General features: G+C 58.0%; 1 protein-coding gene across 7 annotated transcripts in view; it reads right to left on the minus strand.

Moving 5' to 3' along the window:
• DCTN1 (dynactin subunit 1) overlaps nt 1-15101 on the minus strand; it is a 49923-nt gene that overhangs the window by 12559 nt on the left and 22263 nt on the right. For 3 of the 7 annotated variants that reach the window (XM_066185145.1, XM_066185142.1, XM_066185141.1), the window contains exons 6-13: nt 11393-11410; nt 7431-7451; nt 4404-4592; nt 2699-2896; nt 1802-2006; nt 1419-1497; nt 682-841; nt 99-203 (exon numbers count right to left, since the gene is read on the minus strand). In XM_066185145.1, coding sequence (XP_066041242.1) covers nt 99-203; nt 682-841; nt 1419-1497; nt 1802-2006; nt 2699-2896; nt 4404-4592; nt 7431-7451; nt 11393-11410 — 975 coding nt within the window. The remainder of the gene's footprint in view (nt 1-98; nt 204-681; nt 842-1418; nt 1498-1801; nt 2007-2698; nt 2897-4403; nt 4593-7430; nt 7452-11392; nt 11411-15101) is intronic. The other 4 variants (XM_066185144.1, XM_066185143.1, XM_066185147.1 and 1 more) reach the window with 2 other exon arrangements.

Here is a 15101-nt window from a genome sequence, read left to right on the forward strand (position 1 = left end):
TCAGCGTCCCCAAATCCCTCCGGCTGCGCAGCTCCGTCATTCCAGCCCCTCATCCTGACCCCCTGGAGCAGCTGTTATCCCAGGGAATTCTGCCTTACCAGGTCCCCGACGGTCTCACGCAGCTCCCGGACCTTCTCCTCCAGATCCAGGTTTCTCTCTGTCAGAGTCTCCACCATCTCCTCGGCTCCCAGTGCTGCGTCCACCTGCAGGGACACACATCCCAATCCATCCGTGCACCAGGACACACATCCCAATCCATCCCGGCATGTGGCGGCACAGTTTTAGTGGAGAAATGGGGATTTTGGGGGCTCTGCCCTGCCAAGAGCCCACCTGAACCATGGCAGGTGTGACCCAGCCTGGAGGGATTGCAGGAACAGGGATCCTTCCCAGGGGCTTTCTGAGGAAGGATCATCATCATCATCCCAGCAGGAAGGTGGGATGGGTGGGCACGGAACACTGTCCATGCCCTGTGCTCAGGAGTCACCGACATCCAGGCAGAGCCCAGCACAGCCCCACTGCTGGAGTAGGGTCTGGAATTAGGGAATACGGGACCAGGAGTGTTGGTCCCTGCAGTGGGATCACTGCACGTGGCTCTCCAGGAGTCTCAACGCCCCAAATGTCCCCAAACTGCCACGAATGTCCACAAACGGTCCCAAATATCCCATCCCACCTGTCCCTCACCTGCTCCTTGAGCTCATCCACCGTCTTCTCCGCCTGCTTCACCTCCTCCTGCAGCTTCTCCCGCTGCTGCCGCAGCGACTCCAGCTCTGTGTTCTTCTTCTCCATCTGCTTCTGGAGCTTCACGTGCTCCTGCTTCTCCGAGGCGGACAAGTCTCGCATCCTGGGACAGCCACAGATCCCCTCAGGGCCAGCCCAGGAGCACACACCTGGATACTGCTTGTGGGGGGCACCAGGAGAGCCAGGAGCCCCCACCTGCTCCAGCCAGGATAACAGAGCTCCATCCCCATCAACCTCTCCCTGGTGGGGGCATGAGCAACGTTCCCAAAATTCAGCTCATTTACAGCAAGGGATGGGTCCCAGCTGAACTTCTTGACTGTGGATTCCCAAATGAAAAGCCCTTGAGCCTCAAGCCCTGGAAAGCGGGATCATCCAGGGAAAGGCAGATCTCAGGGCTGGGCAGGTGTGGAGAACAGTGCTGGGATACCAAGCACCACACCCATAGGGAATGAGGCACGGGAAAGGTCTGGAGTGGCTCATTTTGTCCCCATCCCCACTGATCCCCTGTGACAAGGGACGCTCCCTTCCCTGTGGATGCTTTAAGAGCTCAGCAAAAATCTCAGATCCATCAGCAGGAATGACATGGGCTGCTCCAGAGAAGGATTGGGATTGGTGCTCTGGGACTTAGGGAGCACAGGAAGCCTGGAAAGGAATTTTGGGAAGCACAGGTGGGCTCCTACCTGACAAGAGCCTCCTTGAGCCTGGCGTTCTGCTCCTCCAGCTGTTTGACCTGGTAGCTGGATGCTGCTCCGTCAGAACCTGTGGAGGAAGGGAGAAATCAGAATCCCAGAATCCCAGACTGGTTTGGGTGGGAAGGGACCTTAAATCCCACCCATTCCCACCACCTGACATGGGCAGGGACACCTTCCACTATCCCAGGGTGCTCCAAGCCCCATCCAACCTGGCCTTGGACACTTCCAGGGATGGAGCAGCCACATTTTTCTCTGAAAAAATTCATTCCAGGGCCTCAGGACCCTCACAGACAAGAATTCCTTCCCAATATCCCACCTAACCCCAGCCCCATTCCCCATTCTCCAAGCCCAAAGTCCCTCTCCCTTCCCACCTTTCTCCTCGATCTCGTGTTTGAGGATCTCCAGGTCCATGGTGAGGTATTCCACCTTCTCCTTGAGGGAATCCACCTCCTGCTGCAGGGACTCTGCCCGCTCCTCGGCCATCTCCTTGTCCAGCGTGGCCATCTCGATGGCGTCGGCCGTGTCCGCCATCTCCTCCATGTACCTCTCCTTGGCTTCCAGGGCATCCTTGGCTTCCTGTGGGCAAGGACAGCAGGTGAGGGCACCCCACAACGCTGGAGAGACCCCACAACAACCCTCAGGAAATTATTCTTCCTCAAGGCTTTCCCAAATCCAATGGACACCGGTTTATCTGGGATGGGAGGGGATGGCCCAGCGCTCCAGGGTGTCCCACTCCTCTCCTTCCCTGCTCCACACCCAGAGAACCTGGCAGGAAAACCATCTGCAGGTGAGGACAAAGGTAAGGAGACAGGGAATACAGGAGCAGACAGAAAAATCCCTGGGGAAAGAAACCAGGAATCCACCGTGGAAAAGTAGGGCAGGGAGAAGGGAATGCTCCTCGGCTGCTTGGATGGAGTCCTGAGAGCTGCAGGCACAGGGGAGGGGGAAAGGGAAGCACCTGGAATTCCTGGAGAGAGAGAGGGAAGAAGGAAGCACTTGGAGAGACAGAGAGAAGAGGGAAACATCTGGAGACAGAAGGACAAGGGAAGCACCTGGGAAGAGAGGGAATAAGGAATCCAAGGTCCCACCTTGGCTCAGCCTGATTCCCAAATACATCTGATGTCGATTTAGAGAACAGGAAAGGACCTCGAGTGGCACCAGGGGAGATTTAGTTGGATAATTTCATCCCAGAAAAATTTGTCAAGGCTGGAATTCCTCCTGGAGTCACCTCTCTGGGCACTGCCCCATGCCCAGGGACACTCACTCACCTTCTTGGCCTCCTTCAGGCGCTTCTGGAGCTCAGCCTGCTGCTCCTGCATTTTGCTCTTCCATTCCTGCACCTGCTCCAGCTGGATCTTGTACTTCTCCAGCTCCTTGAGCTTTGCTTTATCCTCATTCCGCTTGATTTTCAGCGTCTCCAGCTTCTCCTCAAGGTCCCTGACCTGAGCACGGAGATTCTCCTCCTCCTACAACACCGAGCCAAGAATTAGGGAAGAAGTGGAGACATCCTTTAGGCAGAACTCCGGGGATGTTCCTGGAAGCCCAAGGAACCTGGCCTGACTTTTGTCATCGATATTTGGGGCAGTTTGAGAAGAGACAAGGGCCTGGAGTGGCAGGACAAGGGGGAATGGTTTCCCACTGCAGAGAGCAGGATTAGATGGGATATTGGGAAGGAATTCCTGCCTCTGAGGGTGGTGAAGCCCTGGCGCAGGTTGCTCAGAGAAGCCATGGCTGCCTGATCCCACTGCAGCATCCACATCATTTCCAGGTGATCTCCCCCCAGGGAAAACTGATCCAGGTCCTTTTCCAGCAGCTCAGCTCCCGGGGCAGGGGAAGGCTGATGCCAGCATTCCCACAGGAAGGGCTGCAGGGACAAAGGGATGTGACCTCCCTCCCTGGCAGCAGCCACAGGGGCTAAAGCTTCAAATCCCAAAGGTGGGTGACAGCAAGGAACAGGTCTTGGAAAAATCCAGAACATGCCATGGATTCCTCCTCTGCTGCTTTTCCAGGCTGGACATTCTGATGTCCCCAAAAAAGCCACTTCTGCACCCAGTCCCAGAAACCAGTTACCAGAGAGCCCTGGGAATGGGGACACAGGGGTGGGGACATCCCCTATTCCCACCCCGGGGTACCTTCTCCAGCTCTCCCTTCCACACACAATCCCAAAGCCTTGTCCTGTCCCATTCTTCCCTCCCTGGCCTTGTGCCCCAAATCACTCCTAAGCTTTAATTAATTCATTAATCAAAGCAGGATGGAAATGATGAAAAAGTATTTTAAAGATCAAAACGAGAATAACTCTGTAATGATTAAAAATCCCTGAATTTGGGAAATCCTGGATCTTTCCAGGAGGGCTTTGCATCCCAAGGCAGGAGGGCCCCCAGTGCACCCCTGCTGTCCCTCCACCCCAGTTCTCCCAGCACTAGTGGGTGTTGCCAACTGGGCCCTCTGGATTTCACAGGATCAAGCTCCGACTCAGAGCCTCAACTCTGCCAAACTGCTCTGATGCCACCCGTGTCCCACAGGGATCTGGGAAGGGATGGAGGTGCACTGGGAATTCTCTTTGGGAGTGGCCTCCCAACCGTGCTGCCTCTGCCTCTGTCCCGGCCAGCTCCAAAATGTGCCAGTGCTCCTCCCACAGCCCAGTGACCCTCCAGGGCACCTCTTCCTCCCCTCTTCCTCCTCCTCCTCCCAGTGCTGGGGAGCACTGACAGAGCCCAGCGCTTACCTGGGCACAGGAGAGTTCTCCATTCCCAAACTCAATCCTTAAGGATTTCTCTCCCTTCAAGCCACAAATTCCTTCCCAAGGTGAATCCTGCTGGCTGGAGCAGCCCCCGAGGGCCAGCTGGGACCACACAGCCCCGCCTGACACCTCAGGCTCTCTCAGATCCCGCTCCAAAACACCCGGCAGGAGCCGGGACAGTCAGGGGGCAGCAAACCCCCGCTCAGGGCAGAGCTCACCTGGGCACAGCTCACCTTGGTGGGCGAGGGGACCGGGGGTGCCCCCGGGGAGCCGAGGGACGGCGTGGGGATGACGGGAGCCACCAGCGGGGTCTGGGCGGGCGTGCCGGGCTCGCTGCTGCTCATCTCCCCGCCGGACGCCGAGGCCGAGCCCGAGGGCCCGGCCGTGCCGCCGGACGCCGATGACGTGGGGGTCCGGGTGGGCTGCAAGACACCGGCACGGGTGACGGGGAGTCGGGGGGGACATCCCAAGGGATGCCGCTCCCAGAGCCTCCCGCCCCGACACCCCAGATTCCCATTTCCAGTAGGGGAAACCTGGAGTGTGGTGACAGTGGGGACTCCCTGACTTGTGTCACTCTAGGACCACCTCCCCAGGAATTCTGCTCTGGACTGGGAGAGAATTCATGGATAATCCATCGGGGAAGGACTTCGCATGTTTCCCAGAGAAGCTGTGGCTGGAAGTGTCCAAGGCCAGGCTGGATGGGGCTTGGAGCACCCTGGGATAGTGGGAGGTGTCCCTGGATGATCTCCAAGGTCCTTCCCAACTCAAACCATTCCAGGATTCCTGGATTAAAGGTCCCAGCTCCAGAGGGCAAGACAGCAAAACCTCAGACCCCACCAAGGTAAGAACCCAGTTCAGGGGAGCACCGAGAAAATCAACAAGGAGTGAGTTGCCAGAGTCCAGTGGGGCCTGATGCTGCTTCATTAGCGCTTATGAGGCTGTTAATTAATCACTGTCTGAACCCAGGCAGTGGGAAAAGGGGTGGGGGAAGCAGCAGGTGCCCTCCACTGGTCTCCTCACCGACCCTATTTCTGGACCACTCACCTCTGACTGTGTAAATTACATTTCCTGACTTAATTTTATTCCTGGAAATGGGACTTTTGGTGCCATGAGGGTTCACCAAGTGTGTGGTTTCACCCACGGGCAAAGCTGGGAAGGAGAAACATTCACCCTCTGCCCTTATTTTCCCCAAAATTGAGGCAAATCCAAGTTAACTCGACTGCAGCAAGTCCAGCACCTCTTGGATAGGCGCAGCCTGCCCTCCTGGGATGATCCCAGTTCTCCCAGGCACAGAGAACAGGGAGTTTCTGGGTGGCACCCAGCCCCACACGCTTTCTCCAGATGCAACTCAAAACAAAGATCTTTGTTGTTCCTGATGCTTTTGGGGTCACAGATCCCTCAGAGAGAGCGGAGTTAGACGGGATATTGGGAAGGAATTCAAGGCTGTGAGGGTGGGGAGGCCCTGGCACAGCGTGCCCAGAGAAGCTGTGGCTGCCCCTGGATCCCTGGAAGTGTCCAAGGCCAGGCTGGATGGGGCTTGGAGCAACCTGGGATAGTGGGAGGTGCTCTTGGGTGGAGCTGGATGGGCTTTAGGTCCCTTCCAACCCAACCCATTCCACGACTCCAGGATCCCAACTCCATCTCCCTGCCCAGCGCAGGTGCGAGGCCAAAGGAGCAGGAGGTCCCACAGGACATCCCTGCAGAGATATCAACAAGAACCATTCAAACCTAGGGAATGGGACAGGATCCCAGAGCCCTGGGGCTGATGGAATCCATCCCTGCCTGGGCGGAGGTGCTGATGGTGAGGACGGAGCCCTCCCTGCCGCGCCCGGGCACAGGAGAGTTCTCCATTCCCAAACTCAATCCTTAAGGATTTCTCTCCCACATTTCCTCCCTTCAAGCCACAAGTCCCATCCCAAGGTGAATCCTGCTGGCTGGAGCAGCCCCTGAGGGCCAGCTGGGACCACATAGCCCCACCTGACACCTCAGGCTCTCTCAGATCCTGCTCCAAAACACCCGGCACGAGCTGGGACAGTCAAGGAGCAGCAACCCCTGCAGGGACCCCCTGGCACAGCCTGGGCACTGCCACATGGATTTCACGCTGTTCCACGGCTGTTCCATCCTGGGAAACAGTCCCCAAAGATCTGGACCTGCTCCAGAGGAGTCCATCTCCCCTGTGAGCTCCTCTGGGCTCCGCACAATGAGGTGGAAATACAATGGGAGTGCGCAGTGGGGTTGGAAACTAATGGGTCCTGTTTGAGTGGGGCTGGCACCCAGTGCGTTGGGTTGGAGTGGGGTTGGCCCCCAGTGGATCGTGTTTGGGTGGTACTGGCGTCCAATGGATTGTTAGAATGGGGTTGGTATCAAATGGATCGTGTTTGTGGTGGCACTGGCACCCAACGGATCAAGTTTGAGTGGGACTGGCAATGAATGGATGGTTTTTGAATGAGGCTGACACTCAACGAGTTGTGTTTGAGTGGGGTTGACACACAGTGGATTGCGGTTTGAGTCGGCATCCACAAGAATGGCCACGTTTGAGTGGGATTGGCAATGAATGGATCATGTTTGGGTGGTGTTGACACCCAACGGATGATGTTTTGGTGGGATTGGGAACCAATGAATTGTGTTTGAGTGGGACTGGCAATGAATGGATCATGTTTGGGTGGTGTTGGCACCCCACGGATCATATTTGGGTGGGATTGGGAACCAGTGGATCATGTTTGAGTGGGATTGGCACCCAACGAGTTGTGTTTGAGCGGGGTTGGCAACCAACAACTCATGTTTGGGTGGGGTTGGCAATGAACAGGTCGTGTTTGAATGGTGCTGGCACCCCACAGGTTGTGTTTGAGTGGGGTTGGAACCTAATGCACCATGTCTGAGATGGTACTGGCACCCAGTGGTTGGTGTTTGAGTGGGGTTGGCAATGAATGGATCATGTTTGGGTGCTGTTGACACCCAACAGGTCATGTTTGGGTGGGGCTGGCACTCAACGGGTCATGTTTGGGTGGGTTTGGCACCCAACAGGTCGTGTTTGTGTAGGGTTAGTGCCTAATGCGCCGTGTTTGAGACGGTGTTGGCACCCAACAGGTTGTGTTTGAGTGGGGTTGGCACCCAATGGATCCTGTTGGTGGTGCTGTTGGCACCCGGTGATCCACGCCTGTGACAGGGATGACACCCAATGCCTTGAGTGGCGTTGGCACCCAGGGGGCCGTGGGTGCCCGGTGCCCCCCACGCTCGGTGCCCCCACCATGGCTGCTCACCTTGGGCCGGCGGGCGGTGCTCTGGAGGACAGCGGGAGCGGAAGCAGAGAGGACAGACAGTCACACAGGGACAGAGGAGCAGAGAACAGCCGGCGGCGGCCGGAGCGGCAGAGCAGGGAAAGGAGACAAAAGACAGCACGGCATCGTTAGTGCGCCCGGCATCGTCAGCGTGCCCAGTGGCACCGGGTGTGTGCGGCCTCGTTAGCGTGGGGACTCATTAATCTGCTCCAAGGGCTGCTCTGGGTGGGACCCACAGGCACAGCTCCCATGGGATCCACAGGCAGAGACCTCATGGCATCCCCTGGCACAGCTCCCATGGGATCCCCTGGCACAGTTCCTGTGGGATCCCCTGGCACAGCTCCCATGGGACCACCGGAGCAGAGCCCAGAGCCAGGACAGCCCTTGGTCACCCCCATCCCTCCTGGTGTGGGGAGAGAGGGCACATCCTGAACCCCCATCCCGACCCCACGGATACCCCAGGGCAGATTCATCTTGTATTTCCAAGGAATTTTGGTCTTCAGAGGCAAAGCCTGGTTTGGGTTGGCTGGGCATTCCAGGCTCCCTGGGCATGGGGGGTTTGACCTCCCACACTTTTCCCAGAGACCCCCGGAGCCGAAGGTGGAAAGGATTTAATCTTAAACATGAGTTTTCTCCTCTCCTCACCCCTCTGGTTTTCCAAAGGGCCCAGAGTACCCTGGACCAGCTGCCCCAGAGCCCCCAGGCTCTGCTTTGTTTAACCAAAAATTCCAGGGACACCACAGAGCTGATCCCACACTCCCAACTTTTCCTTTCATGGCTAGAATTAAATCATCCATGATTTTGGGGCAGAACCCCCCCACCCCCCCCACCCCTCCATGCACATGCAGCAGCTCCCAGCAGCTCAGGGAGGGGAGGCCACGGGGCCCAGCCCAGAAAAGAGACAAATGAAATTATTTAGTATTTTTCCCCTTAAAGACAATCCCTAATGGATGGAAAAAGAGGAGTGACCAGGCTGGTCCTGGGGGACAGCGGGTGGGCAGGAGCCCCTGGCACAGGCATTGGGAACATCTGTCCAGCTGCAGCCTTGGAGCAGTTCCATGCTCTCCCTCATTTCTGATTCCATGACCTAATCCCAGCTGGGAATAAGCAGTAGCAGAACAGATGGATAATGGCGCTGCCACATGATCCCCTGTCCAGGATGGGGACATGAGGCACATGGAGCCCACCAGGGACCGGCAGCTCCAGCCGATATCCAACACAGCCGTGCACCCTCCTGAGAATTCGGGAAACCTCGGAGATCTATTTCCCTGTTTTCAACGTAAACCTGGATGTGTTTGCACTTCCAAACTTCCCATCACCTCTGGCATTGCTTCAGCTAAATCCTGCTCTGCTCACTTCCAGCCTTTTCCCAAAGGCTGCATTCCATGTCAATCCCGAGGGAAGACACTCCCATCTTCCACAACATCTCCTGCGTGACCAAATTTGTCAGGAAAATGGAATGACAGCAGCAGAAGATCCAGACCCTCAGGTGAAACCCTCAGGATGCCCTTCAGGAGCTCTCCAGCATCTTCCCAAAGTCCAACTAAGCAACATGGAGCAGCAACGAAAATCTGGGAAACACTTGGAAAACGCCTTCTTCAGGAATTCCACAGGTGATGTCCCCTCACACGTGGGGGGACTCAGGAGGGCTGAGGGGGGCCCACACCGACCACCGAGTCCTTGGATGGGGGAAGTATCACCCGAGATGACAAAGTCCTCTCCTAGGGGACACTGAGTCTTGTCCTGGCCATGGGGTGGGGGACACCAACTCAAAGCCCTACTCAAACCACACCAAACCCTAAAACCAGGGAGAAGCCTCCTGGTAACCATCCCTAAAGCCGCGTGGAATGATAGGGAGTAATCCTGCTTTGTGCATCCTTCGCAGTTTCGGTTCCCTCCATGTGATGCCACATGCAGACCACTGAAAGCTGGAGCTCCAAGACCCCCGGGATCTGTGGCAAAGGGATGCTCTGGGATGCTCCAGCTGCTCTCTCCATCAGGAATGGGGGATGGCAGGGCTCCCCTCCATGGTGGCACCTTCCTGTCCATCCATCTGTCCCCAGTTGGTTATCCCTGAGCTCTGGAAAAGCCGGTGACAGGATGGGACGTGGATTTTCTGGTGTCTGGCATTGTGCCAGTGCTGGGAACAGAGGCTCCAACTTCACCTGGACCTTCTTGGATCCAGGATGCTCTGACCCCTCCCCTGAGGATGGATGTTCCATTGGAGGTTCCAGGCTCTGCTGTGTAATGCTGCTGCATCAATATTTGATGGAATTGCAAAACCTCTGCTCCCAGGGGAGCACTGGGGGCTCCGAACTGGCGCACTTCCGAGATGGATTCAGCTTGTGGCAGCAGGAACTCTGGAAAAATCCTCCTGGATACCAAGGATTGGCTGTGGTGGGGTCAGCATTGCCCCCTGAACGTGGGGTCCCACAAGTCCCTCCTGATTTGGTTCTGCTCCAGGTGTGGGAATCCCGATCCAGGATGGATGAGCAGGAATGTGTGAATGTCACCTTCCAGCAGGCAGGGCAGGGGAGGTGTCACTGGAGCCTTCTCCCGGATTCGGTTTCAAGGCTTCAAGTCTGAACTTCACAGACTGTGGCTGCTGCTGTGGAGGATTCCCAGAGTTTCCAGGAGGATTCCGACTGGCAGCAGCTCCTGAGTGGGGTAGGCAGTGCCAGAGGTGATGCCCAAGCACTGACCCAGGGCTGGTCCACGCTGATGCCAACCCACTCAATTCCTGGGAATTTGGCCCCTCGGAGGCACCTCCCCTCTGCTGGAGCTGCCTCATCCCCCGGCAGCAGGATGAGCCCCTCAGGGTGTGGTTCCCTGGGATACTGCTGGGAATTCTGCATTTTAAACAACCAGCACCACCCAGCAGGCACCCGGTCTCACAGGTGTCATTCCACGGGTGAGGAAAGGAGCAAAAGGAAAAGCAGGATGGAATCCAGGCGTGGGGCTGAGCACCAGCAGCCCCCACACCCCACTCCAATGGGGCAGAGGGAAAGCAGCATCCGCGAAACTTTCCATGGGGAAGAGGATTAACGGGGACACGTGACGAGGAGCGTTGGTGTTTGAGCTCAGGGGAGGTGCAGGCGTAAACCAGGAGCATTTACTGCCAGGTACCAACTCGGGTCTATTCCCTGCCATCAGCCAGAAATTCCCAGGATTTCTCTTTAAGCTGAGCAGTGACACGGTGGTTACACTAAAAATAAACATATAGGCCAGTGCCCACGCTGTCACCTGCGGGAATGGCAGCCTGGCAGGGACCCGGGTACTGCCAGCCTCTGGGAATGCCAAAGGCTGAACCCAACAGCCTGGCCGGCAGGAAAACCGGGATTATGGACACGCAGCTTCCCCAGGGTGGGCACCGGTGGCACTGGAAGCAGGGATGGCACCGGCAGCAGGAACAACACTAACACTCTCAGGCTGTGGGGATGGCACCAGCACTGGGGACAGGGACAGCAGCAGGGATGGCACTGGCACCCCTGGAGTGGGGATGACACCAGCAGCGGGGACACCACAGGCGGCAGGGACAGCAGTGACACCCCCAGGCAGAGGGGATGGCAGTGGGGACAGGGATGGCATCAGCATCCCCCAGGGCAGGGATGGCACCGGCAGCGGGGCCAGGGATGGCATCAGCATCCCCAAGAGCAGGGATGGCACCGGCAGCGGGGACAGGGCCCCGGCAGAGCCGCAGAGCCGCTGCATTGGCCGGGTGACACGGAGAGGGGACTCCGGGAGCTCGGAAGGCAAAGCCAGCCATGAGCCGATGCTCACCCACCGCCCCCCTCCTCCCCGAGCCCGTCACGCTCCCAATTACAGCCCGGCAGCATCAACACGGGGAAAACGGGGGGGAAAAAAAAAAAAAAAAAAAAAAAAAGAGCGAGGAGGCGGCTGGGAAGCGGGGATGCGATGCCGGGGGATGCGGGCGCGGACCGTACCTTGCGTGTGGCCGGGGCCTGCCTCATCGTCGCGCAGGGACGGCCGGAGCGGGAGGAGACGGAGCAGCGGGTCAGTCGGCACGGCCGGACACGGCAAATGGCCGCGGCCGCCGCCGGCCGCTCGCCAGGTCCTGCCCGGGGCTTCGGCGGGGGCTCAGGGGGTCCAGGGCAGCCCCCCCCGGCCGCGGCCGCTCGTCCCCGCTCCGCCGGTGGCTCCAACCACCGCCCCGGCGGCTCATGACATCACCGCGGAGGGGCCGCACCGCCGGGCGCTGCACCGAGCCGGGCGGTGTGCGGATGAGGATGGGGATGAGGATGGTGCGGATGTGATGCTGCGCTCGGGGAGGGGATGGGGGGGGGTTCTCAGCGGCTCAGAGACCCCCGCGACAGCCGCCGGGGGCGAGCCCGATGCTCCGCGGTGCGGGCGGCTCCGTGGCTGCGCTCGGCATCCCCCCCAGCCAAACCCGCCCCGCGCCGGCGGCTGCGAGCGCCGGGCGAATCCCCCGGGAGCGGACAGACGGAGGGAGCGGAGCCCGGATGGACAGATGGAGGGCGCCGAGCCCGGGGGGATGGACAGATGGACAGATGGACCATCTTGCCGCGCTGCCATCCAGCGCCAGCTCCGCACCTCCGGCCGACACGGGCGGATTGCCGGGAGCTCAGGGAAGCCCCGCACGGCTGAGGGTGCGGAGAGACCCCCCCGGGCCTCGGAGAGCCCCTGCCCCAAAATCCCTGCCCTAAAAACGCCCCTCCGGAACGCGCTGGGCACTCAGGGTGGTGTCCAGCACGTCCTGAGCCTCGCTGCCCTGCCAGGACCATTCCTGCAATTTCTGCCCGGCATTCCCAAGAACTCTGCAGGGAACCCACAGGATGTCACCAAGCACCGGCTCCAAATTCTCCATGAATCCCTGTCCTGCCCCAGGGAGTGCTGGAGACCAGGACAGCAGCTCCCTTTTACATGCACGAACCTTAAAATCCATATATTATCTTACATTATGTAACATGAACACAAACCTCATCCGGCTCCCGTTCCAACTGTGCTATTTTCCAATATTCCCACACTTGGAGGGGAGAGGAGCTCAGGGTGCCCCAGGCTCCCCTGCACACCCAACCCTCCACACCCAGAGGGAATTTTACCTCCAGTATTCCCAGACCCTCAGCACAATCCTGCCAATCTCCCAGAAAAAGCCTTTAAAGGCCTCTCTTTTTTTTTTTTCACAAGGGTTGACATTCCCTGGAAGCAGCCCGCCAAGGTTTTCATGCTGGGGAAATCTTATGTCCAACTGATCTGTGCTGGGATCTGATTCCTGAAAAAAGCCTGGATCAGGGAATCCAGCAGCTGTGGGGCAAGTGTCCAAGGCCAGCCTGGATGGAGTTTGGAACAACCTGGGATAGTGGGAGATGTCCTTGCCTGTGGCATGGGATGGAACTGGATGGGCTTTAAGGTCCCTTCCAACCCAAACCATTCCATAAATCTGGAGCCCCTCTGCTCTGGAGTCAGGATTGCTGGGAATGTTCCCCTGGAGAAGGCTCCAGGGAATTCTCAGAGCCCCTTCCAGGGCCTAAAGGGACTCCAGGAGAGCTGGAGAGGGACTTGGGACAAGGCCTGGAGGGACAGGACACAGGGAATGGCTTCCCACTGGGAAAGGGGACATTGCTGGGATCTTGGGAAGAATTCCTGGCTGGGAGGGTGGGGAGGGGCTGCCCCTGGATCCCTGGCAGTGTCCAAGGCCAGGTTGGGCTGGACTTTGGGGCTTGGAGCCACCTGGGATAGTGGGAGGTGTCCATGGATGGGCTTGAAGGTCTCTTGTAACCCAAACCATTCCATGGTCTGCTCTCCCGCAGCTCCCTCTGGCTGCTGGCAGGCGCTGGGGGCAGGGGAGCATTCCCAAGGGACATTTCTGGGAGCTGTGATCCCATCTCTTAACGAAGAAACCCCGAGCTCCATCACCCTGAACACCACAAACCCCTTCAGGAGCCAGAGCTGACCCAGACCCAGCTCTTGGCGTCACCCAAATCCATTCCAACAGAATCCCTCTCCCATTCCCACCAGCCTTCGCCCAAACCACCGGGAAAAGGAACCCTTTATGGAGCATTTCCAGCAGAAATCATCCTGGATCCGTGGCTTTAAGCCCCGGAATGATCCGAGTGCTGTGTCCATCTCTGGAGGAGCCACGTGCAGGCTCACAGGGATTTAAGTTTAAGATAATTATGGGTATTAGAGCTGCTCTAATGAACCAGCTCCTCTCCCCGCACATAGCTCCGCTCCCTAAATCCAGAATGTATCAACTCTTCCCACACAAAGATCCAATAAATGCGGCAGCAGAGAGAAAATGCAATTTAACCCTGGGAAAATGGTGTCGGGTGCTTTGGGCTGTCCCTGAAACTTCCCCAGGGACAGGGAGGTTTTTTACCCTAAATCCATGAGAAGGAGCTTGGGGCTCCACCACAGATGGGAGAATTTTGGGGGGGATTGGAGAAGAGATGCCAGGGTTAACTCCAGCTCTTTTTCATGGAGTTATCCATTTGCAGCACCAGATGCTGCTCAGCTCCTGGCCCCAGAGGGTCACATCAAAATAACCGCCACAGACTCCCTTGGGGACACAAAGAGCTGCCACAGAGGTGTCACCTGGCCTGAGGAACAGCAGTGCCTGGAAAATCAGCTCTGGGCTCCTCCAGGCCCTGCCATGGGACACGGTTGGGGCAGCTGGGATGAGGTGGGTTTTTGGAGCTGATCGGATTATCTGTTCCTTTAAAGGATTAACGGGGCCTGGGGTGGCCCCTCTGCGTTCTGCAGAGCAGCTGGGATCTGCTCCGGGCTGGAATGGGCCATCTGCTCCTGCCCGGAGACCGGGATAACACCGGGATAACACCGGGACAACAACCGGACACTGACCTGGCTGCCCCTGCATGGAGACTGGGATAACACCGGGATAACAACCGGGACACTGACCTGGCTGCCCCTGCATGGAGACTGGGATAACACCGGGATAACAACCGGGACACTGACCTGGCTGCCCCTGCATGGAGACCAGGATAAAACCAGGATAACATCGGGATAACAACCCGGACACTGACCGGGCCACTCCTGCATGGAGAACAGGATACACTGGGATAACAACCGGACACTGACCCAGCCACTGACCGGTCACCCTGGGATGGGATCAGAGCAGGTGCCCAGCAGAGAGGGAGGTCCAGCCTCAGGACACACCGTGGGAATCCAGCCCTGGCACATGGAATGCCGCTGGGAGGATGAAAGGAACAGGGATGTCACTGGAGGGGGACAAACCTGATCCATCCGAGGGAAAATCCCGGGGATCAAACTGGCTGCAGGGGACAGGTGAGACCTGAGGTGACGGGACAGGATTTAACAGCAGGGTCACAGCACCAGCAACATGCCACCTGTGGATGTGGCGCTTGGGGACATCGCCTCGGCAGTGCCAGGGGAACAGCTGGACTCAGTGGTCTCAGAGGGTTTTTCCAACCTAAATATTCCACAATTCCACAATCCCAGAAGTGGGTTGGACGCCAGCAGCTCACCCTGACACCTCTGAGCAAGGCAGAGCTTTTGCTGGATCCTTTCCCTGCATCCCTGGGAGCTCTCTGCTCCCACCACAGCCCTGCCACCTCCGTGTCCCTGGGAGGTGACATCCACAACCCAGTGTCACTCAGCACTGCAGCAGGAGAAGGGCCTGGCCTGTCACCACCA

This window comes from Chamaea fasciata, unplaced genomic scaffold, assembly GCF_029207755.1.
Source record: "Chamaea fasciata isolate MVZ Bird 193981 ecotype frontalis unplaced genomic scaffold, bChaFas1.0.hap1 SCAF_6, whole genome shotgun sequence".
NCBI lineage: Eukaryota > Metazoa > Chordata > Aves > Passeriformes > Sylviidae > Chamaea > Chamaea fasciata.